This window comes from Molossus molossus, unplaced genomic scaffold, assembly GCF_014108415.1.
Source record: "Molossus molossus isolate mMolMol1 unplaced genomic scaffold, mMolMol1.p scaffold_m16_p_1, whole genome shotgun sequence".
Classification (NCBI taxonomy): domain Eukaryota; kingdom Metazoa; phylum Chordata; class Mammalia; order Chiroptera; family Molossidae; genus Molossus; species Molossus molossus.
The window spans coordinates 241,625,905-241,653,857 of record NW_023425344.1 but is presented as its reverse complement, the minus strand read 5'-3'; the positions used below and the strand labels follow the sequence as shown (position 1 = coordinate 241,653,857).

Here is a 27,953-nt window from a genome sequence, read left to right as displayed (position 1 = left end):
AGTTCTATAGTTCTGATATAGCAAGTCATCTTCATGGTGAAGTGCTAAATATATCACGTTAATTCAGTATCATAGTATAATGGAACAGAAGTAATGAGGGAATCCATAGACATATTGGTCCATCTGCCTCCACCATTGATAGACTTTGTGATTCTGAAGAAGTCATGAAGTCACGCAACCGTAGTGACCCTCAATTTTAATTTCTGTCAAATGAGGAGGTAAAATTAAAGTTATGTGTCTTTAACATGATCTGAATTCTAAGTCATGTCTGAGAAGGTTGAATGATAAGAATAGATGACGTATTTGCAGTGTGCAGGGTTTTTTTTAACCTCATTAAACATAAGTAGGTGATAATTTATGAGACAAGTGAGAAGCTGTTTTGGCCAAGTACAGAAGTTGGGTTATGAGGCTTGTTTGAACTCCTCTTCATGGCTGCCCTTATTGAAAATGGGCTCTCTTTCTTTGCTGATATTTTGTGTACCTTCTTCTTACAGCTGAAATATCTGCTATATGTCAGAAGAAGGTAAGAGCAAACCATCTGTGTGGTGGGGCATGATTTGCTGTGTTTGTATGTAAATTCATTCATTGACATCTGCCTCATTTCTGCACTATGGTTTCCTAGTATGTACATGTAACTGTATTCGTGAAGGGGGAAAGAAATAATTTAGCATGCAAGATTGCTCTGTCTGCATGGTCTCTGTTTCCATTTCTGCTTTTGCTCACCCATCTTATGCACAAATGTTTTTGATAAGTAATCTGAAATAAAAGCTATGTGCTTCTCTGGAATAGAATTCTAATTTAAAAGGTTTGAATAACAGTGTAATATGTGCAACTTAACTTGGGTAAATGATGTATCTTGCATGCTAAACATTTTTATTCTTTTGAAATGGAGTGCAAATAGTCCAATATATGTGTTAAAATATACTCAGATCAACAATATATGGAAAATATTCACTTCTTTGTAAGTTGAATGTTATCTCTAGTTAAAGATTCTGTGTTCAAATTTTCTTCAGCTACCTTTCGTGACAATTTCCCCAAACTGTATCTATCTTTTTTCTTTTTCTAGTTGTGGAAAAGTACAAGAGAAGGTAGTATAGTGTCATAAAAAGAATTTGGATTAGTTGGTTGAGATACTTGGGTTCTGGCCAGCTCTATTCCCACCTACCTATGAGACCATGTACAGGTTATTAAAAGTCTTCAGGTGTTAGTCATGAATGGGTACCTTTGGAGGGCTGTTCCAGTTATCTATGGCCACATAATAAACCATACTCACATATAGTGGCTTATAGCAACAAACATTTATTTGATCACAATTCTGTGGATTGGCAATTTGGTTATGCTCAACTAGGCTTCATTTGTTGAACTCTTCTAGGTTCACTCATGCATTTACATCAGTCGGTGAGTAGGCTGGGGATTAGTTGGTCCCAGATGACCTCACTCCCCTGCCTGGGGCTTCTGCTGGGGTAGCTGGAATGGTTGGATGACCAGAGTGTCTAGCCCTCCTTCTTTTTATTAGCTGTCTCATCCTCCAGGAGGCTAGGCTGGATTTGTCACGTGCTGTCAGGGTTCTGAGAGAATGAGAGAGGTTGAAAGGCCTTTTGAACTGAAGCTCAGAAGTCACACAGCATCACTTCTGCTGCATCCTATTCATCAGAGAAAGTCCAAGGCCAGCCTCTTTTCAAGGAGTGGGGGAAATAAACTCATCCCCTTTATATAGCAACACAAATTTTGTGGTCCTATTTAACCCACCACAACCCACCCTCTTGACGTTACATTCTTACATTCTCTCCAAATGCAAAATACTCTCACTACCTTACAAGACCTTCAAAAGTCTAATCCATTTATGGCTTCAGGCTGAAAGTCCATTATCATGTGATCTGCATCTGGTCTGATCACTGATGAAACTCCTTGGGATGCAAATTCTCTTGATCCAGAGACCTGTGAACTAAAAAGGCAAGTTATCTGCTCTCTAGACACCCAACACACAAGGCTAAGATAGAGACATGATAACAGCAGTAGACTCCTTTTCAAAAAGAAGAGGAAGGACCGAGCAGTCACTGGTCTGTAGCAGCTCCAGCCATGACAACAGTTCATCTGACTCTGGGAATAGTGACTGTGCCTTCAGTTGGATCTGGTTTTGCTTTCTGGGAGCAGTCCCAAATCCATGTTGTCTTCTCGGGCATTTTGCTGCACTCTGAGATAGCTCTCCTTTTAGATAAGAAATGGCCCAGGTTGCAGCTGAATAACTCTCCGTCTGCTTTCTGCATGTAGAAGTTGGGGTCTCACAGACCTCTTTTCATGTTGAGCTGAGTCTGTCCCCTTTAATCTAAGTTGGTGGCGCTTTTGCTAGTGTGACTTTATCATTTGATGGATTTTCAGTAAATTTCATTGGGATTCTGTGCCCCAAAGCCATCTATATAATTCTTTTTGAGACGGTCCTTTCTATACTTTGGGCATTTCAGTCTGCCCTTTAAATGATTAGAAGTCCTGTTCTAGCTGAGAGGCTCAACTGGGCGTCACCTTATATCTTTCTGAAGTTTTAACAAAGGATCATACAGTCATTCAGCAAACTTTTGATTTGATTTTTATCCTTACGTTCTTTCTTACTTTGAGAATCTTTTAGAAGCTGGAGAGACTAGGATGAGAAACAGATTTATTTTGGAAATCAGCATGTTCTGGCTGTGGAGGTATATCTAATATATTGACACCCAGAGTGGATAATTTTTTTTCAACACTCCCCTTCTTTACATAATACAATTATTTTTAGTAATAAGTTTCAAATTAGCACATTTTTATTACTTATTTTTAATAAATGTTGCATTTTATATAAATGCTATTTTGGAGAACTTCCATTAAGTTCAAGGTGGTTGAGAATTGTTCAAGCTTGCTTTGGGCACAGTTTGTACGTTGGGTGTTACATGTCCTACATTTGAACAGTAGTTTTGAAATAAGCATCAAGATTGTGTAGAGAAGAGATGGACCTTAATTTATTTCAATTCTGTTGTTCTGTGAGACCACTTGGAGTTATTTATTTATGTTTAAAATTTAAAGCTGTGAATGAAACAGAATGGCTGGAGTGAACACCTGAACACCGTGCCCAACTGAATCTAAGGGAAATCGGTCTAGTTCACCTTAGAAATGAATGCATATAGCTGACTCCACGTGGGTTGAAGACCACCTGTGGCTTGTAAATATATTATTAAAACCTAGTGGGAACGACAGCAATTGTGTAGAACATTGACTAACCAAATGTTGTTTTGGAGCCAAGTATTTTATTGGTGGTGTTATTCAGAATTGATGGCACATGGTGATAAAACAGGTTGACTTTTAGTTGGTAGTCCAGATACCAATATGTAGTGTACCCAGATACTGCATAAGAAATCATTCATCATGTAGCAACATAAAACAACAACCATTTAATTATGCTCACAGATTCTGTGGGTCAGGGATTTGGACAGGGCACAGTCCCACAGCTTGTCTTTGCTTAATGATGTTTGAGTCCTCATCTGGGAAGACTTGAATAGTTGAGGGCTGGAATTATCTCAAGGCTTCTAGATGATACGTTTGGGCTCTCGGATGGGGTGGCTTGAAGGCTGGGCTTAGCCAGAACCGTTGACTGAAGACTTACACACTGCCTCTCCATGGGGCTTGGCCATTCCAGAGTTCTGAGAACAGCATCCTGATGAGGAAGTTTCTGAAGACAGAATGTTCCAAGACAGTCAGGTGGAATGAAGTTGCATGTCTTTTTATAACCTGGCCTTGGGAGTCACATAAGTGTGACTTGTGACCTACTCTCTTGGTCGAAGTAACCACAAGCCTATGTAGATTCAAGTCATGGATTCAAAGAGGCATATCTGAGGAACCAAACCCAAAGAGCCTCATCCACAGCTGGACTTCATTTAGATGAGACGACCTTGGACCTGAGTCGGGAATTTGCATGTGGGAAGAACGTAAACAATTTGTGACCAGAAAATAGGATGGGAAATTGCAGACCTTAAACTTCAGGACTTTATTATAGCAAATAACTACCCACTAAACCCATATCCGCATCCTATTGTTTATCTAACAGTTGGAATCCCAGAGGAATGAAGACTAATTATAACCAAAAGGAAGAAGTAAATACTAAGAATGTACTCTGATCTATACCACACTGCTAGTGGTGTGGTATTGGCTTGGTGGGTGAGCAGGAGAGGCCCCAAACCAATACAAATTCCTGAGCGTCCAGAATGAAGTTCAATGTGTGAAAGGGAAAGAAAGGGCACAGAGCAGGAAAAGTAGCCCATTTGGAGAAGTCAGGGCCTACTCAAAAGCCAAAGAAGACTTGGGCTTCAGATGAAGAAGAAACACGTTGTAATTTAACAAATACTTTTCAAAACTATTAATTAAAAGAAAAAATATAAGCATTTTAACTTGCTTTTGTGATTTGTTGCCTGAATCTATTTCAGAAAATGAGATTCCTCAACACTAGTACCAGAGTCTCTTGCTAAAATCGGAGTGGAACAAGCTTTATTTTTTGAAATGGTCGTTCAGATTGACAGTTTTTAATACATTGTTAATGTGTAGGTTTTGTGGTTGCCTCCTTCCTTCTTCTGTCTGCCCAAGGTAGCTGTCAGGGAGGGCTCTCAGATCTTCACCAGGCTCTGAGTTTATATTGGCTTAGAATATTGTATCCCTTAGAGGTGTTCACATCTTTTTTTTTGTTGTTAATCCTCACCCGAGGATATTTTTTCCATTGATTTTCAGACAGAGGGGAAGGGAGGGAGGAGGAGACAGGAAACATCCATGTGAGAGAGGCACATCAACTGGTTGCCTCCCGCATGGCCCCAGTTGGGGCTGGGGATCAAAACTGCAACCCAGGTCTGTGCCCTTGACTGGGAATTGAACCTGCAACCCTTGGGTCCAAGGGCCAACACTCTAACCGCCGAGCCAAACTGGCCAGGGCGAAGTGTTCACATCTTTTTAAGCTCTATTAAAAGACTGAAAGGCTCTCTGGACACAAGACATTGAGGACGTGGTCACATGGCTAACAGGCTAGGGGCCCGTTTTCTGGTGGAGGTCAGGGACGTTTTGCTTCCTGTGGATGCTGCTTCGCTCCTCTGGTCAGCGCAGATCTGACAATAGGCCCCTGAACTTTGGAATCTTAGGCTGCTCCACCTTTCTCATTTCCGTCACTTCCTGTAGATGACGTCAACGGCTGATTCTACGAATGGTTTTTGCTGTGTTTTGATGGGTTACCGTGGTCGATTGACATATTCTTAAGGTCTTGACGGAAAGCCCTGTGGGAGTGGAACAGTCTGCTATGCGCCCGTCAGCTCAGCGGAGTCCTGCCCGGCACCAAGGCCCGATGAGCTGCTGTGGATGTTTGCTCCTTTAGTGGTGGATAAAGAATTTTGGAAATGTATGCTGGGGGTTAAAATTCTTCTTCTTCTATGCTGATGTGCTCCCTCTGGACCATGGTTTCAGTTTTTTCCTGCATATTTCTCCTGAAAACTCTTAAAATGCACAAAATAATCCAGAGAGCCCTCCAACCCCCACGCTTGAGCTGACTTTCCAGAGGGCTCTGTAGCACAGTTCCACTCATACTCTGTCTGCCACCCACATTGATAGAAACCGCGTCTCACCTTTATTTTTAACGATGACTGAAATCTAACCGGTTAGAGATGACCTGCATTTTGGGAACTAGTGGCATGTCAGAAACACGCTGCCACTTTCCGTGGCCCCTTTAGTTTCTGCTCCTTCCAGTTCGGAGCCAAATTGACCTCAGCCATACATTTGAATTGATTTCAGTGTTTTTGCCTCTAGAACTGCAGTTCCCATGTTCGAAGAGCCGTTGTCACCTGCTTTTCAGCAGGGTGCTGCGATCGTCATGGAAACAGGCCTGTTCGGTACTGCAAAAGATGCCACTCGAATCATCACAGTAACGAAGTGGGGGCTGCCTCGGAGACCCACCTCTATCAGACCTCCCCTCCCCCCATCAACACTCGAGAATGTGGCGCCGAGGAGCTTGTCTGCGCCGTGGAAGCCGTGATTAGGTAACAGGCAGTTTCACAGTCACTTACTCTGCAAACACCGCCTTGGCTTTGAGCCACCGTTTTTGCACTGAGATGTGTAAATTCAGTTCAACTTCAAGTGCCCTCAGCCCAGCGCAATGTTGAAATAATGATGTTTTAATTCACTCATTCAACAAGTATTTTTATCAATGCCAGTTATGTGCCAGGCATGTGTTAGGCACTCGAGAGGCAGAAGAGAATAAAATGTAGTCTCTGCCCTCAGGTTACCCACTAGGGACTATAAAAACAGAAGCACGTAATTGTGGTCCAAGACGGTGAGCATAGAGGTAGCACAGTGGCGGGTCTTGGGGGGAATGAAGTGGAGACACCAACCAGAGTGAGGGCTGGGGATAGGGGGGCCTGAGGCTCCATCCACCAACAGCAGCCAAGTCTGGGAGAACTCTGGGTAATTCCGTATTGAGATCAGCCAGAAGGCTCTGTGGAGTTAGGGGCCAATCCTGCAGGGTGATGACTTTTTCTTCTAATATCACACGGCAAAAGCACTTTAGAAATGGTAACATCTAGACTTCCCTTTTTTTATAATACTCATTGAAGCAAGATTCTTAAAAATTAAAGAACTAATATTAAAATGTAAGCTCTAAGGATAGGGACTAAGTTTTTTCTGTTTCTTTCATCCTAGTGGTGGACATGTGTAGAAATGCAATAAATATATATCAAATAAAACATCACAGAAATTTGGAAATAGAAAAAAAAACAACCATACTGCCATCATCATCATCCATTTTATACGTTTTTCTTGTTTTATTCAAATGCATGTTTTATTTCTATAACTGTAATCATAGTTTATCCACAATTCTTTTTAATATAATATATATATATATATATATATATATATATATATATATTTTTTTTTTTTTATCCTCACCCGAGGACATTTTCCCATTTTTTTGTTCAGGTAGAGTGGGAGGGAGAGAGAGAAACATCGATGTGAAAGGGACACATCGAGTGGCTGCCACCCGCACAACCGACCAGGGCCGGGGACAAACTGCAACCGAGGTACGCGCCCTTAGCGGGAACTGAACCCGGGTCTCTCAGGACCGCAGGCCGACGCTCTAACCGCTGAGCCAAACCGGCCAGGGCTCTTTTTAATATAATATTATACCATTAGCTCTTTTCAATGTTGTGTAGTTTCCATATTTATCACTTTTAGTGGATACATAATACTTGTCTAGATTATTTTTTCCACCATTAAATATTTAGAATGCTTTAAATTTTTTATTATTTTAAATAAGTGATAAACATGTTTGTGCATCATGCTATTTCTATATTTTTTATCTTCTTAGGGTAGATGACTAGGTCAAAGGATATGGCTTTGGTACCTTACCAAACTGATTTTTAAAGTGTGTATATGAATTTATAATGCCAATAGTACTGTATGATATTGGTAACTTTTGCTACACCTTTGCAAATATTGGGTATTATTTTTAAAAACTGTCATTTGTTTTTAGCAAATTGAAATGGGAGACTTTGTTGCTCATTTTCAGATTTTTGAATACTAGATATTGAATATTTTCCCACTGGATACAAGTCCCTCAGTCCTTCCTGTGTCGTGTATTTGATGTCCACATAGCTTCACATTAGATACAGGGGAAGCACTGACTTCTCGTGGGATGGGTGATGAAGCAGAAGCCAGAAGGCATCAGTTCTGCTTGATTCTAGTTGATTGGAGCAAGTAGCCTCTTTGTGCCTCAGGTTGTTCATCTTTAAAATGGGGATGGAGTACAAAATAGTAAGGAAATGACATTAGGCTTCTTGAAGTAACTCCTACCAATTTAAAAGATGCTGAAGACTCATAAAGTAATTGCTCTGAATAGGTTACCATCTGGAATGTGTTTTTTCATGGTTTAACTTAAAATCTGTCCTCTTTGGTCCTGGCTGGTGTGGCTCAGTTGGTTGGAGTGTTGTCCCATATACCAAAAGTTTGCAGGTTCAATTCCCAGTCAGGGCACATGCTCAGGTTGTGGGTTCAATCCCTGGTTGGGTTGTATATGGGAGACAACCAATGGATGCTTCTCTCTCATGTCAGTGTTTCTCTCTCTATCTCTCTCCCCCTCTGCCTGCTCTCTCTAACGTAAATTTAAAAAGAAATTTCTCCTCTTTGGCAGCTTGTTGAAAGAAGCTGAGTTCCATGCTGAGCAGCGGGAATATGAGCTAAACCGCAGGCGGCAGCTGGGCCTTTCCTCTTCCCACCATTCCCTGGAGAACGCTGACTTTGATAACAAGGATGATGATAAACACGACCAACGGCTACTCAGTCAATTTGGAATATGGTTCTTAGTAAGAAAAGAAGTTGACTATTCTCTACTTCTAAACATCTCATTCTAACATGACACCAATGAGCTTCTTTCTTTTTAAAGAAGTTAAATAGTAAATAGTGAAAAACTAACCTGCAATAGGACCCTAAACCCTAAGACTCCGTGGCACTCCACCCTGGGCTGCACATTATATTTACCGGGGAGGCTTTTTAAAAAATGGCAATGCCCAGGTTTCACTCTAGATTCTTGGGAATTTTTAAAAAATGCTTTTTAGTTGATTCTAATGAATAGCCAGGTGTTGAAACCTACTGTACCTGGCTCTAGACTCTTTAAAATACATCCCTTGACAGAAAACAAATGAGAAAATAACTAGAGTATATTGTGAAATATTAGATTCAATATGATATACAGATCATTCACATCCTATTGTCTGTGTACATGGAATTTTTCTTCAAACTTCAATCTCTGTGGAGCTTGTTTGGTATTTATTGTAAGTCTTCCTACAGCCAAAAAAATTACAGCTAAACTAATGCAAGGAATTTGATTGCTATTGACTGATTCGACTGCAACATTCATTCAGTAAAGATCAAACATATAGATCCAAAGTTTCAAACAAGTTGATTTGCAGTTCTGCAGAGAAGTAGGCTTCTGTTTTTGCCCACTGGAGACTTGAATTAAGTCTCCATAGTGATACATCTCTTATGCTTTCACATGGTTACCTGAAAAAGTCTTTTTTAAAACCAAATTGGGATCTAATTGTTGATTTCATGTCTTATTCCTAGATCTTATCATCCAATAACACAATGACTGTCATGAACTCTTTGAAGGCAAAGATTGGGTTTATTTATTTTTTTATATTCCTGACCCCTACTCCACTGCTCAAGAAAAGATTATTTCAGCATAAATGGATGAATGAGTTGTTTTAAAACATCTATTTATTATGTGGTGAACTGACTCGGGTCGGGGTGGGGGGGCTCTAACATTTCTGAATTATTACTGATTGAAATTCTCAGCTAAATCTGATCATGTTAGAACTGAAATGTATATAGTTATTTTTCACTGAAGATATTTTTGATATTTCACTTTGTAGGCTTAACTTTTTAAAAGCATCTATCTAGTGCAGATTATGTAATGCATTTCTTATAGGAGAAAAGGCTTATTGGAAGGTGCAATCTTAAGGGGAAATGGTTGTTGCAATCCACCTCTCCTGGTAGAGAGGAACACAGTTTCTAAGATAAGTGATCCTCTGTCACTTAGAAAACTGTCTATTTCAAATGGATCATCTGGGAATTCTTTTTTTTTTCTTTCTGCCTATAAATGAACGTGTAATAATTATGTAAAGATGGATGGAGGCTGAAGCAGAATCTAATCTGCTTATTTCCAGGTGAGCCTCTGCACGCCCAGTGAGAACACACCTACAGAAAGCTTGGCCAGGCTGGTGGCCATGGTGTTCCAATGGTTTCACTCCACAGCATATATGATGGACGATGAAGTTGGGAGTTTGGTGGAAAAACTAAAGCCTCAGTTTGTCACCAAGTGGTTGAAGACAGTATGTGATGTCCGCTTTGATGTCATGGTCATGTGCCTTCTTCCCAAACCAATGGAATTTGCCAGGGTAAGTGGAGGCCTCCAGCTTGGGCCTGGCTGGAGAGGACTCGGGGAGATGCACCGCCTTAGCCGTTAGAGTGTTATCAGCGTCTGTAGAAGAGGGACATCTCTTTCTACTTTAATCAGTACAGCTAAATGGGTTTAGCTTAGTATGTACATTTTAGGTGATGTCCTGCTTTGATGTTGGTTTGGGATGGGGAGGAGGGGAAGATGAATGTGTGAGGCATCCTTAAGGATATAAGGGAATAGTCCTTCTTGACAATGCTGTATATTTTTCTCAAGAAACAGAAAAGAAAAGCCTCTGAGGTTGCTAGAACTAGTCCTTCTTTGGTCTACCGTCTGTGGAAAGGCTAACAATTTCTGCGGTTTCACATGTATTTCCGGAGATGAATGGTAGAAGTCCCTGCCCTCCCATTTGGAATGCCAAAAACTGTCCTGGCCAGTTTGCTCAGTGGTTAGAGCATCGGCCCGCAGACCAGAGAGGCCCAGATTCGGTTCCCGCTAAGGGCACGTACCTTGGTTGCGGTTTGTCCCCGGGCCTGGTTGCGGTTATGTGGGTGGCAACCACTTGATGTGTCTCTCTCACATCGATGTTTCTCTCTTCCTCCCTCTCTCCCTCCTACTATATCTCAAGATAAATGCAAAACTATCCTCGGGTGAGGATAAAAAAACAAAAAAAAACTTTAGGAGCTGCCCAAACCTTTTTTGTTTTTTTCTCTGGCTTATAGGTCAAATTTCTCTGTGTTTATCCTTTTGCTTCTGCCTCAGTGGATACCAGGCATCAGATGTATGGCTAAGAAGACCCCATATTTCTTGATTACAATATAATTTATGTCTAATTTACAATCAATTTTTGGCAGCAATATATGAATTTTTTTTTTTAATCCTCACCCGAGGACATTTTTTTTTTCCATTTTTTGCACAGATAGAGTGGGAGGGAGAGAGAGGAAGAGAGAGAGAGAGAGAGAAACATCGACGCGAAAGGGACACATCGAGTGGCTGCCACCCACACGACCAACCAGGGCCAGGGACAAACTGGCCCTTAGCGGGAACCGAACCCGGGTCTCTCCGGACCGCAGGCCGATGCTCTAACCGCTGAGCCAAACTGGCCAGGGCTATATGAATTTCTTTCAAGGTATTTTCTAAGGTGTTCTGTGTGTGTGTGATTTTTCTTTGTTTGTTTGTTTCTTTCAATGAGGTCTTGATGCAATTTTTAGTTTAAATAAGACATTTAAGAATAAAACAGAACACAGACCATCTAAAGGCGAAGCTTTTATTAGATTTTCAGGACCTGAGCATCTGTGCATTTCTGAAAATGAACTACTTTCTTCTTTGGTGCCACCTACTGACTCACATATGAAACTGGATTTTTGTATAATGAAAATTCCCCATTTCTTGGCATTCTTGGACGATTTGCTATTATTATTTCTTTCTGAATAGTAAAGGGCTGGTATGATCTGACTCAGGAAGATAAGACGAAACAATTATGTTGGGAGGAAAACTTTTTTAGCTGGGTCCAGTTTTTGGGGACTGTATATTAACTGACAACAGACATATTAACAAAAGAAGAGATAAAGTTTATTTATACTTATGTGTAGGAGGACTCAGAGATGAGTAACTTTCTCATTACCCACAGATATAAGGTTTTTAGTATTTGAGAAGATAAGGAAAGTTCTTTGGGGCTTTTTGATGCCAATGGGACTGTGTTGTGTGTCCCCAAGGGCAGCTGAATTCAGTTGCATGAGGTAGGTTCTCAGTGAGTTACCAGGTAGGGGTGAGTGGTGTTCACCAGATTGATACAGGTTCAAACTAGGTGCAAATGCTGACTCTGAGACCACTCAGCAAATGACCCAGGGTTTACTGAGTCTAGTGGCCACCTGCAGGGTGCTTGTACACCTTTGTGGTGGGACTGTGTCTCAGGGAGCCATCAGCATAAGGCCAGCAGAATTTATCAGGCCCGAACAGACCAACATTTGGCTATGTCAGGGGGCGTGTGAGGGAGAAATGGCCCCTGTCTTAGTGCCACACAACTCGGTCTGTCCCAGACTCTGCCAGGAGCCTGATCTTAGCAGGGCAGGACTGCTGGGATTCAAGAGGATAGGGCTTGTGTATCTCCCATGAGGGAGAGGTGCTAGTGAGGTTCATGGGAAGGTGGGGTGAATGGTCCCCACCCCAAAGCCACACAACTCAGATAGTGACATCCCCTGAGTTTGCCTAGACCTCTCCACCCTGGCCCGGGCAGCTGATTCCTCAGCAGGGTGCAAGCTCCACAGGGTGGGGTGATGGGGAGTTAAGAGGGTGGAGCTGTTGCATTCCCCCAGGTTGATGCCCTAAGGAGAGGAGTGCTCCACCCAGGAAAGATGGTGTCTGCATTGTGGGAGAGTGACTCAGCACAGGGATCCTGGTAGCTGTCCCTTTAACTCTCTCCCCATAACTACAAGCCCCAACTTCTCCTCAGGCGACGTTAGTTCACTCCTCCCTGCCTCCCTGAGTCCAGAGTGAGTGGCCGCAAACAAGATTTTGTGTGTTGGCCCTTTATGAGGGCACCTGTGTCTCCAGTAGACTCCTGTCTCTCCCTGGCAGACAGAATCCCTGCTGATTTTCACAGCCAGACGTTATGTAGGCGCCCCTTCCCAGCTCTGGTGCTGGGGATCCTGGCTTGGATTGAGACCCCGCACTCACCTTTGCAGCTGAGCTGTCCTGGGATCTCAGCCACTGCTCATGGGAGTAGGGCCAGCCCTTTTTGTACCTCCACCCTCCCTACCAGTCTTTTTTTAATCTTCAAAGTCTCTTTTATTCTTTTATTTTTTTAACCTTTATTGTTGAATGTAGAATGTATTACAGATGTTCCACATTTTTCCCCCATTGACCCCCTCCTCCCCACTCCCGCCCCCCTCCCGCCTTTTCCCACACTATTGTCTGTGTCCATTGGTTATGCATATAAGTTCTTTGGTTTATTTCTTCCCACCCTCCCAACCCCTTTCCCTTTGAGGTTTGTCCGTCTAGCAATGAATTTGTACTTCTTAATCCCTTCACCTTTTTCACCCATTCTCCTAACTCCCCTCCCATCTGGCAACAAACAAAATGTTCTCTGTATCTGTGAGAATGTTTCTGTTCTACCTGTTCATTTTGTTTGTAGATTCCATTGTTGATAGATATGTATTCATTGCCATTTTGTTTGTTCATATATTTTATCTTTTTCTTCCAAAAGACCCTTCATCATTTCATATAATAACGGTTTGGTGGTGATGAACTCCTTTAACTTTTTCTTGTCTGGGAAACTCTTTATATGGACATCAATTCTAAATGACAGCTTTGCAGGATAGAGTAATCTTGGTTGTAGGTTCTTGCTTTTCATCACTCTGAATATTTCTTACCACTCCCTTCTGGCCTGCAAAGTTTCTTTTGAGAAATCAGCTGACAGCCTTATGGGAACTCCCTTGTAGGTAACTAGCTGCCTTTCTCTTGCTGCTTTTAAGATTCTCTCTTTGTCTTGAACCTTTTGCATTTTGATGATGATGTGTCTTGGTGTGGGCCTCTTGGGGTTCATCTTGTTTGGGACTCTTTGTGCTTCCTGGACTTGTATGTCTGTTTCCTTCACCAAGTTAGGGAAGTTTTCTGCCATTAATTGTTTCAAACAGGTTTTTGATTTCTTGTTCTCTCTCTTCTCCTTCTGGCACCACAAGATGCGAATGTTGGCACGCTTGAAGTTGTCCCAGAGGCTCCTTACACTATCCTCATTTTTTTGGATTCCTTTTTCTTTTTGCTGTTCTGATTGGTTTTTTTCTTCTTTATATTCCAAATCAATGGTTTGCTTCTTGGATTTACATACTCTACTATTGAATCTTTGTAAATTATTCTTTATTTCAGTTAAAGCCTCCTTCGTTTCTAACTGTGCATTGATCATTTCTGACTGGTCCTTTTTTATGCTCTTGAGGCCCTCACTAAGTTCACTGAGGCCCCCACTGAGTTCATTGAGCATCCTTATAAGCAGTATTTTGAACTCAGCATCTGTTAGGTTGCTTATCTTCATTTCGCTTAGTTCTTTTCTTGGAGTTTTGTTCTGTTCTTTCATTTGGGACCTGTTTCTTTGTCTCCTCATTTTGGCTGCCTCCCTGTGTTTGTTTCTGTGTATTACTTAACGAGCAGTATGGGGCTAGCTGAGACCAGATGCTGCTCGTTTGAAAAAATTTAGGAAAAACCTGAAGCAGGATCCAAGACAGGCCAATGCTGTGGTTAAGCAAGTGGCAACAGCTTGGGTGGGCCTGAAAGTTGGGTGGGGCAGGGCCTCAGGGAGTCAACAGGGCGGGGCTACCAGTGTGAGCCAGGTTGTTGGGGTCCCAGATATGGCTTCTGTCTGCCGGCCCAGGGAAGGGCTCACCAAAGGAACAAAGGCCTCTGACAGAACGTTTGTCCTGGAGAGAGCCCCCTCTCCAGCCCTCGCTCCAGTGCCAAACAGCTCAGTCCTTCCCTGTATGACTCTGGTGCCTCGAGCTGCCTCCCCTCCAAGCTTAGAGGGAGAGAGTCCGATAAGTCCGTGCGCGGGCCCTTTAAGGAGCTGCCTGGGGCTCCAGCCGCTTCAGCCTCCCTGAGCCTCAGTTCTTGCTGGTTTTCCAGCCAGAAGTGATGGGGATTCTCTTCCTGGCACTGGGACCCTGAGTGAGGCACCTGGTGTGGGACAGGGACCCCTCAGTCCTCAGGAAGGACCTTCCCAGCCGAGGTGTCCTCCTGATGTTTATCCGCCACATGTGGGTGTGGGACCAGCCCGTCCCCTCCGCCCCTCCTACCAGTCCGGATGTGGCTGCTGCTTTAATTCCGTAGTTGTAGGACTTCCATTCAGCTTGATTTCAGGCGGTTTTGAATGATGGTTTTTCTGTAGTTTAGTTGTAACTTGGATGTGGTTGTGGGAGGACGCGATACTGCGTTTACCTACCCACCGTCTTCCTCCCTACCAGTCTTGATGTGGCTTTGTTACCGGAGAGCTACCCAGTTACTGAGTCAAAGGGGGCAGGCTCACCCCTCCTTGGCTCTTGTCATGCTTGTGAGAAAGAATTCAAACAAGTGACAGAAAGCAGTGTTGAAGCAAAGCAAGTGAATTTATTAAGGAAGCAAAGCAGGTGAATTTATTAAGAATACACTTGGCATAAAGCACAAGTGGGCAACTCAGCTAGTCTGAGTGCTTCACCTGATAGGTTTTCGAGGGTTTAATATTTTTTCCCCATAGGTTTCAAGGTTCCCCTTTTACATTTTTGTGGCTTTACCCAGAGTTTATGAGAACATCTGGCGATTTTATCTTGGCAAGTCCCAAGACTACTGACTTGCGTGTTCAGTGGATGAGATAAACTCCCCTTTTTCCCCCTTGCCCTCCTCCTGCCCTAGCAGCTATTTATCTTGTCTAGCATCCTCCCCCAAGTGATACCATCCAAATGCTTTTGGGGTTTTATTTGTCCCCCAGACTATATCTGTCCTTGGGTTTAGCTGGCACAAATGGCATTAATTGGGTCTTTGTTCTCGATTTTCTTAGGCCAGGGCGATTTAAGTTAGGTATTCTCTGGCTAGGAAGGAGAGGTATAAACTATTTGCTCTTAAGTGTCCTTGGTTGGGGAAGATAAGGTCTTGTGATTCACAAACTGGCTGCAAGCTGCCCAAACTGTTCGGTCTTGTTTACTTTTCTTGTCTCAGTTTCCCCATTCCCCTTGCCCAGGAATTTTCCCAGCTTCTTACTGCCCTGCCACAGCCTCTTCTGTAAGTCCTTGGGTACAAGGCTCCTCTTCCGCTAGTCTTCAGCTGGTTATTCAGGTTGGCCGCTCTGTATTTTAGTTGTGATTCGTTTGGTTCTGGGAGGAGGTAAGTGTAACATCCATATACTCTGCCGCCACTTTGGATCTAAAAACCCTTTTAAATATAAAAAACCTTTTCCAAATAAAAGCATCTATTTTCTGGGCATTGTCTGTTTAGGATTTCCACAGGGATACCTGTTTCAAAATGTGACTCAAAACCAATAGGTCTTTATGTGGCTTAAGCATAAATTTTATAGCCAGAAGATCCTCAACAATGATACCTTCCATGGTCTCATCATTATCAGTCTGTGTAACTAACAACAAACCCAGAAATTTAGTCACTTCCTAATATCTAGTCAGTCACCAAGGATTTTGGCCAATATAATACCAAAAAGATATTTGAGCTTTAAATAGAATTTATTTATTTTGAATAATCTGGAATTATAGATATAATAATTAAATACCTAAAGTGAGATTCATTTAAAACAAGGCAATTTCCCACCAATTTTTTGTTACATGGTAAAGATTTAGGACCAGTTAACCCTTTGTTACTTTGATATGTGTAATAAGAATACAGAAATTTAATCTAAAATTGAAGTTAGAAACAGAAACAAAATTTGTGATTTTAACTTTTTTCTGCACTAGAAAATTAATATACTATTTTAATTAGTAAAAATGACCAGTATTTTTCATTCATGGATTCAACCAGCCTTTGAGCAATTTTAGGAAAAATATTGTGGCAGCATACACAACATAGGGAATAGTAGCCCTCTGTGTCCCTTTATTTCCACAATGAGCAATCTTCAATGCAAAGTTTGTAGTGGTAGAAATCTGCTTTTCTCTCAAGTACAGTATAACTGCACATATTTGTAATGGGTCTGCCAAACTTTAGAAATAGAATGCTCTAATAGTATTCCTGTGAGGAACCCATCTTTGGAATTTTAATTCATATGTGATTTGAAAAGTCTGCAGTGGAATAGTTCATATTTGGTTGTGATTACTATTTGGACATATTTGTAACTATGGGTTTATTATTATTATTATTTTTGTAACTAATGGGTCTCGATGGTTTGTAGATTCTTACAGATCTCCCTCTGAGGATACTTGGCCCAGGTTTCAGGTAGAATAGAGTGTAGCCTTTCTCTGCCCATTTTCTGTAAGAAACCCTTGCGTATAGTTGTAACAAGTGTATTCTGTTCTTTTCTCCTGTGGCCATCAGGTTGGCGGATACTGGGATAAGTCTTGCAGCACAGTGACTCAGCTGAAGGAGGGTCTCAACCGGATCCTCTGCCTGATCCCCTACAATGTGATCAATCAGTCTGTGTGGGAGTGTATTATGCCGGAATGGCTGGAAGCCATCAGAACTGAAGTCCCAGATAACCAGTTAAAAGAATTCAGGGAAGTATTAAGGTGGGTAAGTAGTTTACTGAAGTCACCGTAATTATAATGATATCTAATATTTAGTGAGCATGTACTGTGTGCCAGGCATTTTATATGATCTCACTTACTTTTTAACAAAACCCTATCGAGAAACTTGAAGGTCCAAATGAAATAGTTGCTATAAATTATGCTAAGATGATTTAGAATTGTTCAGAAAAGAGTTTGTTCTTGTGGAATAATAGATGCACCATATTGTTTGCTTATTTTCAAACATAATTATAGTTTGGATAAAGCGGGAAAAGTGCAAAAGGAAAATGTTTTTAGATGCTGGGAAGCAACTCATTTCTTTAGACCTGCAGTGTCTTCTGTTAAACCTAATCTAATGTGAGTATGAATGCTAATGTTATTAACAACCATATATGAATGATATCTATTCCAATGACATAAACTATTACTCTAAAATGAAACATACTAATAACAGTTTAGAACACAGACTGATCTGAAGTGTTTGGCTTCCCAAATAACACAGAAGAAATGTAACAGTAGATCCTACTATGTGCCCATTGATCATATACTTTTGTTGCTCTGCTTTCCAGCAAAATGTTTGACATTGAGCTCTGTCCTCTCCCTTTTTCGATGGAAGAGATGTTTGGCTTTATTAGTTGTCGGTTCACAGGATACCCTTCTTCTGTGCAGGAACAAGCTTTGCTGTGGCTTCATGTAAGTGACTGATACTGTTGATCACTTGGGGCACGAGTTCTTGGCCTGTGAACTTTAGATCCCCAGGGAGAGGGGCGGGGAGTTATTGCAGAGTCCATAAATCTGTATGTTTGCTGAGGAATATCTGTAGACTAATAATTCATATTATAATTAGTATTCATAGATTACTACATTTCAAATATATGTAGCTATAGTGTGAGTTATTAATAACACACAAATTCATGCAGTAGTTTTTAGTCCTTATGTATCTTTCCATCAGTAGATACTAAAAGTATAGTAGCTATTTTGTGGGATTCTGATAAATCTTTTGATATTAAATAGGTCCTTTACTTGGAAAGGTTGAGAGCTGTGATTTAGGGAGTAATGCATGCTGTCCACTCAGCCTGGAATGACTTTCTGTCCTGTCTGCATCTGAGAACTCCGGCCTATCCTTTAAAATCTAACTCAAAACCTATCTCATCTACGAAGTTTTCTCTTACTTTACCCCCTGTCTTCCCATCAGAATCCATTATTCTTTCCCCCAGTAGTTATACAGGTTCTCTGTGTGAATGTTATTTCTGTCTGATATTACAGTTAATTTTTTTCTCTTCTCATAATTATAAATGCCTTGAGGGCAGGCACCACGTCCTTTTCATTTTTGAATTTATGACTCCCTTCATCCTTTCTTCTCAGCCTCTGGCACATGTTTTGAATTTAGTGGATGTTCTTAAAAGTTTATTAAATTGAGTTAAATACCTGATACAAAGTTTGGGCCATTTCAAAAAGGGAGGACAGAACCAGTTTTAGAGCAGCTATGGGTGCAGATACACTTCTGTTTCATGGGAGGATGTGATCTTCAAAACTTTTCACGTTTTGATGATGCCTTTCTGGGTTCTAAACTAAGGAACAATATTTTTTACAACTGACAAAGAGTAAATGGGACCTCTTGTTTTTTTTTTTATCCTCACCCGAGGATATTTTTCCATTTTTTGTACAGATAGAGTGGGAAGGAGAGAGAGGAAGGGAGAGAGAGAGAGAAACATCGACGTGAAGGGACACATCGAGTGGCTGCCACCCGCACGACCAACCAGGGCTGGGGACAAACTGCAACCGAAGTACGTGCCCTTAGCGGGAACCGAACCCGGGTCTCTCCAGACCGCAGGCTGATGCTCTAACCACTGAGCAAAACTGGCCAGGGCCTCTTGTTTTTTTTTAAAGTCACTTTTGGGACCTAGAATTTTAACTTTTTATCCCCTGGTAGGTCTCACTCAGATAACCTCTCATTTTAGGAAAGCTAATTCTTCTACAGATAGTTCAATGTTGTTACTGAGTCCCACACCCTTTGAGCTGTGCCACCTGGGGTCAGCGCTGTAAACCTCGGTCCCCACCATGGTTAAGACAATGACAGTTTCCGTGTTTTGTGGACTGGGCTTTGCCATGGCTTTGGTCTGAATACGGTGCTGCGGTGGAAGAAGGATTTAAGCCACTGGTCCAGCCACTTGGGGAATAGTGTGAACAATCTAGTGATGGAGTTCACTCACTTATTAATTAATTGTGGAAACATTTATAGAGCTCCTCTGTGCCAGTCCCAGTAATAGGCACTGGGGTACAAATGGGAGAATAAACGGTCCTTTCCTCAGATTCCTTTCTTCAAAGAGCTCACAGAGGGAGAGATAATATCAAACAATCAACTATAGTGCAAAGAGAATTGCTCTAATAAAGATATGTAGAAAGTCCTAAGAAAACAGAAAAGAGGATGGAGTAATTCTGTCTAAAGGAAGGAGGCATTTCTTTCTAGAAAATTCATTACAGAGAGGGTAACTTGGTTTTGGCAGGGCACCTGAGCCGATGAGGCATTCAGATGGGAGTGGGGACGGACCGGAAGTGCTCACAGACCATACTACTCCAGGGCACAGGTGCCGGGCTAAGGTTCCAGCAGTGGCATGGACGGGAGGGGACAGCTTCAAGAGGCACTTCGAAGTTTTAACAGAGAGAACATGGTGATTTATTGGATGTGGGGAGTGAGGGAAAAGGGAAGGTTCAGTGGTAACGTCGATTTTCTTAATACAAAAAATTGAGGATGACTGTGCTGATACAATATGTGGAAGACAGAATGTCCTTATGTTCAGTAATTCACTTTGGAAAAGATGCTAAATGTAGTTTTTTGCCTTTTTTTTTAATTTTAAAGTTTATATTTTGGGGGGATATATATGCCTTTTTTCCTCAGGTATTATCGGAGTTAGACATCATGGTCCCACTTCAACTGTTAATAAGTATGTTTTCTGATGGAGTTAATTCTGTCAAAGAACTGGCAAACCAAAGAAAATCAAGAGTCAATGAAGTGGCAGGGAACCTGGCAGCTCGAAGGGTAATTATGCCACAACTGTTTTTGTCTTACTTATTAAGATTTTGTCAGTTTTATGGGGCCTAAAAGTAGATCAGGTAAACTTCTCTGAAAAGGTTTTTTAAATCCCATCTCACCCTGGAAACTTCTAAGCACATTAAATAATAGAAAACATTAAGCTTAAGACATGTGTGGTTAAATCTGTAATCAGTAAGTTGAGTTTTTCTTCTATACATACCTATTCGCTATCCTTGATGGAAGCAAAAAAAAAAAAAGCTCTTTGGGTACTTTTTTTTTTTGGTTTCTTGGCAAATAAGAAATGTTTACCAGCTACTGAGCAGATCACTGCTTTATTTTGAGGATGAAGAGTTTTACTGGTTTCTTTTCTAAAATCGTGTTTGGGGAAGGTAGGATCAACTGGTGGTGACCATGAGTGATGCTGTCACTATGAAACAACTAAACCCATTTTATTGACCACTTTAAGCCCTTGTATTTATTTATTTTTTGCCCCTTTGTACATCTGTGGATTAGAAAAGTTAATATAGTCTGGTCCAAAATGTATGAAAACTATTAGAAAAAAAAATTTTTTTTTTTTATCCTCACCCTATGACATTTTTGCACTTATTTCAGATAGAGCGGGAAGGAGAGAGGGGGGAAGTGAGAGAGAGAAACATCGATGTGAGAGAGACACATTGAGTGGTTGTCACCCACACAACCCCAACCGGGGCTGAGGACAAACTGCAACCGAGGTACGTGCCCTTAGTGGGAACCAAACCCGGTCTCTCTGGTCAATGGGCCAATACTCTAACTGCTGAGCCAAACCGGCCAGGGCGAGAAAAAATTTTTTTTTATCCTCACCCAAGGATATGTTTCTTATTGATGAGAGAGAAACATTGATTAGTTGCCTCCCATACATGCCCCAACCAGGGATCGAACTCGTAACCTAGGTATGTGCCCTAACCAGGAATTGAACCCATATCATTTTGGTGTATGGGTCAATGCTCCAACCAACTGAGCCACCCAATCACGGTGCATTGGAAATTTTTGATACTTTTTCTGTCGGGGACTGGATAGAGTTTTGGTTGATATAATAACATTCCCAGACCATGATCAGTTTTGGAGAAGTTGACTCACATCTGATGGTGAGCAAGGACTATTCTCTCCATTACATTTTCCCTACTACATACCACAGGCTGCAGTCATTCCACCTGATATCTGGGGATTAGAAAACATAACTATCACAGGATCATAGTTTGTATTCAGTGCTTTTTTTTTTTTTTTAAATCTGCCTCAGGATCAGCAGCCATTTATATGTTTTTCTTCTGTAACCTTTACTATTACATTATTTCATTAGCACTTTGTACTGTGCAATGTATTTGCAATTAATGACATCATAGAATTGTGTGAAGCAGTTGGGGAAGAACTCATTATCCTCATTTTACAACTACTTAACCTGAGGTTAGGTGAACTGAAGTGATTGCCATAGATAACACTATCAGTATCCAGGTATTCTGATTCTCAGCGGGGTAGTCATCTTTTTAAAAATATGGTGTTCAAGGAGCTTGCTGATTATTAGAGAAATCCTTAAGAGAGAAAATATGATTTGAGAGTGATGTACGGGTATGTCAGTCAGGATCCTGCTACAGAATTTATCCCAGGTGGTTCAAATGAAGGGTCGTTCATGGAAACTCTGCCTATAGTGTTATGGGAAAGGTTAAGGGAACAATAAGGGTTACTGCACTGTTGGTGAGCCAGTATTCAGGAGGAAACCATTATCCCCTAGGGCTAAAGGAACCAGGGAAAAGAGTTCCTGGAGCCCACTGGGAACTGAAATTATAAGGAAGGGCTGGCTACAGGGGCTATAGAGTGATGGAGAGACTGCCAGAGATGGAGCATCAGAGCAGGCAAGAGGTGGGGAGAAATAGTCCTACCTCTCTCTCCTTCAGCTTCAGGTCTTTTGCTGGTGCCTCCCATCGACTTAGCACAACTGGAAGCCCGCCAGCAAGAGAACCAGGTGTGCCTCAGTCCTTGGCATCCCTGGGCATAGGTGCAGGGAAGAGCAGGGCAATGAGAGCCTGGGTGTGTGGGGGGGATTGGGTTGGCACGTGGAAAATAACCTGTAAACAGATTCGACTTACATTGTTTTCCCATGATAGTTTCATAGTTATAATACCCAGAGGCCATTCATCTTTAACCAGTCATGCCAATCTGACATTTTGTGCTTATAATTCTAAAACTGATCTTGCAATGTTTTACTTTTGTAAGTTCTCTCTTTTTTTTTAAGTTATGGTTTTAAGTAGATGTAGACAATTTAGTTTAATTGGAAATGTTTGATGGGATGACAAATATAATCACAAAGACAGCTGCCTTCACTCTTCAGAGTCCTGAGGTTTTATTCACCTGACAGAAAGTTAGGATAATTTTATATTGTATTTTTACATTTTGAGAACATTTCTATTATTTGGAGGTACTAATGCTGATGGCTAAGAAAGGAAATCAGTGTGACAGTTGGAAATTCCTTCCATAGTCCCCAATGTTTTATGCAGCCATTTGAACCTCTGCAAGTTCCCTTACGTGTGTTGATGTTCTTTCTTCTAGGTGAGTGTTGCCTCCGATCCAGGTCGACGAGTTCAGCACAACATGCTGAGTCCATTTCATAGTCCTTTTCAGAGTCCGTTTCGGAGTCCCATGCGTAGTCCTTTCCGTAGCCCTTTCAAGAATTTTGGACACCCAGGAGGAAGGACTATTGACTTTGATTGTGAAGATGATGAAATGAATCTAAATTGTTTCATCCTCATGTTTGATCTTCTCCTAAAGCAGGTAGCTGAAGCATGAGCTTCCTTAGTTCAGAGGTGAAGGATCAGGAGAGCATTGTATAGTGATGTTTTTTCTGTGTTAGACATCTTTACACTTACTGAAATGATGCAGCATTCATTACTCAAGACATTTCTCAAACTTCTTTGGGGATTTCCTAAAGAGCCTGAAAAATACTTATAAGAATGTCTGCAATGATATTGACAAATGGGAATGGATATGAATTTTAGAAACGTCCTAACATCATTAGAATTGATTCTGTTGAACACATTTGGTGAACAAACTGGGTAATGTAATTGTTGGGAAAAGCAAGGTACAACTCTATAGTGATGGGCTGACTTTAGTACATTTTATAAATTGATCTTTGAAGGTAATTTTAAAAGAGAAGTTTAAAAGGTTCGGTAGGGGGAACGTTTTTTCCTTAGCTTTTCATTTTAAAATAAGTTTGGACTTGCAGAAAAATTGCAAGAATAGTACGAAGAATTCCCAAATGCTTTTCCCCTAAATTTGTCAGATGTTAACATTTAGCACATTAATTTTTTTCTCTTTCTCTTATTCTGTATATGTATGTATGAAATTTTAATGAAGCATTTCAGAGTAAGTTGCAAGCATGATGTTCCTTTAATCCTTAAAATTTCAGAGTGTTTTCTCTAAAAGACATTTTCTTGCATAACCAAGTACAGTTATTAAAATCAGGAAATTGATATTATTATAATACTATTATCTAACTTACAGAAAATATTTATTTTAAAAATTGATATAACAATCATCTTTATAACAAAAGAGTTGTTTTTAATTGAGGACACAATCCAGCATCACTTACTGAAATTATTTCTCCTGCCTCATTAGTCTTACTCTAGGATAGTTCTTCAGCCTTTGTTTATCTTTTATGTTCTTGACATTTTAAGAGTACAGTTATTTTGCAGAATGCCCTTCAGTTTGAGTCTCATGTGTCCTTATGAATCAATTTGGGCTGAACATTTTTTGGCATTAATACTACAGATGTGATATGTTCCTTTCAGTGTATCATATCAGAAAGCACATGGCATGATAATGTCCCTTATTGGTGGTGATAACTTGGTTAAGGTGATGTCTGCAGATTTCCCTGCGACAAAGTCATCATTTTTTCTTGTAATTGATAAGTAACCTGTAGAGAAATACTTTAAGTCTATAAGATTTTCTGTCTCTCATCTGTGGATGATTCATGCCTGGATATGATGGTTATCAAATAATAATTTCCTGATTCCATCATTTAAAAAATTTATTAGTTAGCGTTCTACTGAAGGAATAGTTTTCCCTTCTCTCCCATCGATATACTTATTTGTTTATCTACGTATGCCCTCATGTAATCATGGATTCTTATTTTTTTCCATGAGTTAAAATCTGTTGCTAGGATTATTTATTTTGATGCTTATATTGCCCCATATTTGGCTAGTGGGGGTCTTTCCAAGCTGGCTCTTGGGTTCTTTTGACATGGTCCCATCATTCTTGGAACACTTCCTTAATTTCTGGCATGACAAGATCTCCAGGCTCATTTTATATCTTCCTCACCCCAACCCTGAAACCAGCCATTTCGCCAAGGATCCCTGGTTCCTTTTAGTGGATTTAGAAACTTAGAAATCAAGATCTGGACACTAGGTGAAGAGCAGCATTTTTTAAACGTATAGAACGCCACAGTGATAAGCTTAAAAACCAACTCTCTTTTAAATGTCCTACATGATTTAAAAAATAATTCTCACTACGTTGTCTTATGTGTATAGTCTTTTAAGAAGAACTCATGGAAGTCAATGTATATTCATGGTCTATAAGCCTTATCATCTTTAAATAATTTAATATTGTCAGTTAATGAAAAATTTTCCTAATTAGCCTGCCAGTGGAATAATGGACAAAAGGACCAAACTCCTTCTTCTTTTTTTTGGCCTTTTTTTTGGTGTCTTTCAGATGGAGTTACAAGATGATGGGATCACGATGGGTTTAGAGCACAGCATATCAAAGGACATTATTTCCATTATAAACAATGTCTTCCAAGCCCCCTGGGGGGGCTCCCACACCTGCCAGAAGGACGAAAAAGCAATTGAGTGTAACTTGTGCCAGTCTAGTATTCTCTGCTATCAGCTTGCTTGCGAACTCCTGGAGAGACTAGCTCCTAAAGAAGAAAGCCGGCTGGTGGTAAGCGCTTGAGGAAATGAGGGGGCCCATGTCTAATAGCAATAAAGGCGACAGTAGCTGGTGTAATGGAGTCTTCCTCCGGTATTAGCTCATGCTGCATGCTGGGTTATATGGGAGACCATGTCAAAAGAAAGTTTTCCTGTTTCTTCTATCAACTCCGGCTCCCGGAAAAGAATGCGAGGTGGAGCTACATTACATAGAATTCTTGGATTAGAATTCTTGAGTCTTGAGTTAGGGTTTGTAGCACATCCATTCACACAAGTTTCATAAATATAAAGCATTCCAGGTATTCTTGAAATAACTTTTATCAGAATGTCATATTACAAAGTTTAAATAGCAGTGACTACAACAAAATACACATACCAAGTATTGAGTAAGTAGATTGGCTATGGACAATGAGAATTCCTAGATAACCTGTTTGTAAAACCTATTGACTGCATCAACAGCCAATAGAATCTTTATTTCATTTTCTGCTTTCCCAGAAAATTGTGTAAATAAAGAACAGCTAGTATATCCGCTATATTAGCTGCTCTGCATATTAGTTATTTCCTGTTGAGCTTATTTTCCATCTAAGTCACATACATCACCCAAATACCCTCACATCATCATAGCTAGAATTATTTGCCATCTTCTCTTTTTCTTCCTTTGCCCTAATGTTTGTCTAGGTATAAAGTGACTCTAAAATATATATATTTCAAATCTTTATTGTTGGATGTAAAATGTATTACAGATGTTCCACATTTTCCCCCCATTGGCCCCCTACTCCCCACTCCCGCCCCCCTCCCACCTTTTCCCACACTATTGTCTGTGTCCATTGGTTATGCATATAAGTTCTTTGGTTTATTTCTTCCCACCCTCCCAACCCCTTTCCCTTTGAGGTTTGTCAGTCTAGCAATGAATTTGTACTTCTTAATCCCTTCACCTTTTTCACCCATTCCCCCAACCCCCCTCCCATCTGGCAACCAACAAAATGTTCTCTGTATCTATGAGAATGTTTCTGTTCTTCCTGTTCATTTTGTTTGTAGATTCCATTGTCGATAGATATGTATTCATTGCCATTTTGTTTGTTCATACATTTTATCTTTTTCTTCAAAAAAGACCCTTCATCATTCCATATAATAACGGTTTGGAAGTGATGAACTCCTTTAACTTTTTCTTGTCTGGGAAAGTTTTTATATGTCCATCGATTCTAAATGATAGCTTTGCAGGATAGAGCAATTTTGGTTGTAGGTTCTTGCCTTTCATCACTCTGAATATTTCTTGCCACTCCCTTCTGGCCTGCAAAGTTTCTTTTGAGAAATCAGCTGACAGCCTAATGGGAACTACCTTGTAGGTAACAAACTGCCTTTCTCTTGCTGCTTTTAAGATTCTCTCTTTGTCTTGAACCTTTTGCATTTTGATGATGATGTGTCTTGGTGTGGGCCTCTTGGGGTTCATCTTGTTTGGGATTCTCTGTGCTTCCTGGACTTGTATGTCTGTTTCCTTCACCAAGTTAGGGAAGTTTTCTGCCATTAATTGTTTCAAACAGGTTTTCGATTTCTTGTTCTCTCTCTTCTCCTTCCGGCACCCCCAAGATGCGAATGTTGGCACGCTTGAAGTTGTCCCAGAGGCTCCTTACACTATCCTCATTTCTTTGGATTCTTTTTTCTTTTTGCTGTTCTGATTGGGGATTTTTTGCTTCCTTATATTCCAAATTGATGGTTTGCTCCTTGGATTTACATACTCTATTATTGAAGCTGTGTAAATTATTCTTTATTTCAGTTAATGCCTCCTTCAATTCTAACTGTGTATCCATGATTTCTAACTGGTCCTTTTTTATGCTCTTGAGGCCCTCCCTAAGTTCACTGAGGTTCTCACTAAGTTCATTGAGCATCCTTATAAGCAGTATTTTAAACTCAGTATCTGTTAGGTTGCTTATCTCACTTTCGCTTAGTTCTTTTATTGGGGTTTTGTTCTGTTCTTTCATTTGGGACCTGTTTCTTTGTCTTTTCATTTTGGCTGCCTCCCTGTGTTTGTTTCTGTGTATTACTTAATGAGAGGTATGGGGCTCGCTGAGACCCGATGCTGCTCGTTTGAAAGAATTTAGGAAAAATCTGAAGCAGGATCCAAGACAGGCCAATGCTATGGTTAAGCAAGTGGCAACAGCTTGGGTGGGCCTGAAATTTGGGTGGGGCGGGGCGGGGCCTCAGGGAGTCAGCAGGGCGGGGCTACCAGTGTGAGCCAGGTTGCCTGAGTCCCAGATATGGCTTCTGTCTGCCGCCCCAGGGAAGGGCTCACCAAAGGAACAAAGGCCTCTTACAGCACGTTTGTCCCCGAGGAAGCCCCCTCTCCAGCCCTCACTTCAGTGCCAAACAGCTCAGTTCTTCCCTGTATGTCTCTGGTGCCCCTGGAGCTGCCTCCCCTCCGAGCTTAGAGGGAGAGAGTCCGATAAGTCCGTGGGCGGGCCCTTTAAGGAGCTGCCTGGGGCTCCAGCCGCTTCAGCCTCCCTGAGCCTCAGTTCCCTCTGGTTTTCCAGCCAGAAGTGATGGGGATTCTCTTCCTGGCACTGGAACCCTGAGCGGGGCACCGGGGGTGGAACGGGGACCCCTCAGTCCTCAGGAGGGACCTTCCCAGCCGCGGGAGCCTCCTGATTTTTATCCGCCACACGTGGGTGTGGGACCAGCCCGTCTCGCTGCCGCACCGCAGCCACCGCCGCCACCCCTCGCGCCGCCACCCCTCCTACCAGTCTGGATGTAGCTGCTCTTTTTTAAATTCTGTAGTTATAGGACTTCCATTCAGCTTGGTTTCAGGTGGTTTTGAATGACGGTTGTTCTGTAGTTTAGTTGTAACTTGG

At 41.2% G+C, this 27,953-nt stretch overlaps 1 protein-coding gene across 5 annotated transcripts in view; it reads left to right on the top strand.

The window, feature by feature from the left end:
• UNC79 (unc-79 homolog, NALCN channel complex subunit) overlaps nt 1–27,953 on the top strand; it is a 238,396-nt gene that overhangs the window by 100,508 nt on the left and 109,935 nt on the right. For all 5 annotated transcript variants that reach the window (XM_036257786.1, XM_036257803.1, XM_036257794.1 and 2 more), the window contains 9 exons: nt 495–523; nt 5,803–6,032; nt 8,177–8,348; nt 9,711–9,941; nt 16,934–17,124; nt 17,691–17,814; nt 20,021–20,161; nt 22,736–22,957; nt 24,893–25,120. In XM_036257786.1, the coding sequence (XP_036113679.1) occupies nt 495–523; nt 5,803–6,032; nt 8,177–8,348; nt 9,711–9,941; nt 16,934–17,124; nt 17,691–17,814; nt 20,021–20,161; nt 22,736–22,957; nt 24,893–25,120 (1,568 nt within the window). The remainder of the gene's footprint in view (nt 1–494; nt 524–5,802; nt 6,033–8,176; nt 8,349–9,710; nt 9,942–16,933; nt 17,125–17,690; nt 17,815–20,020; nt 20,162–22,735; nt 22,958–24,892; nt 25,121–27,953) is intronic.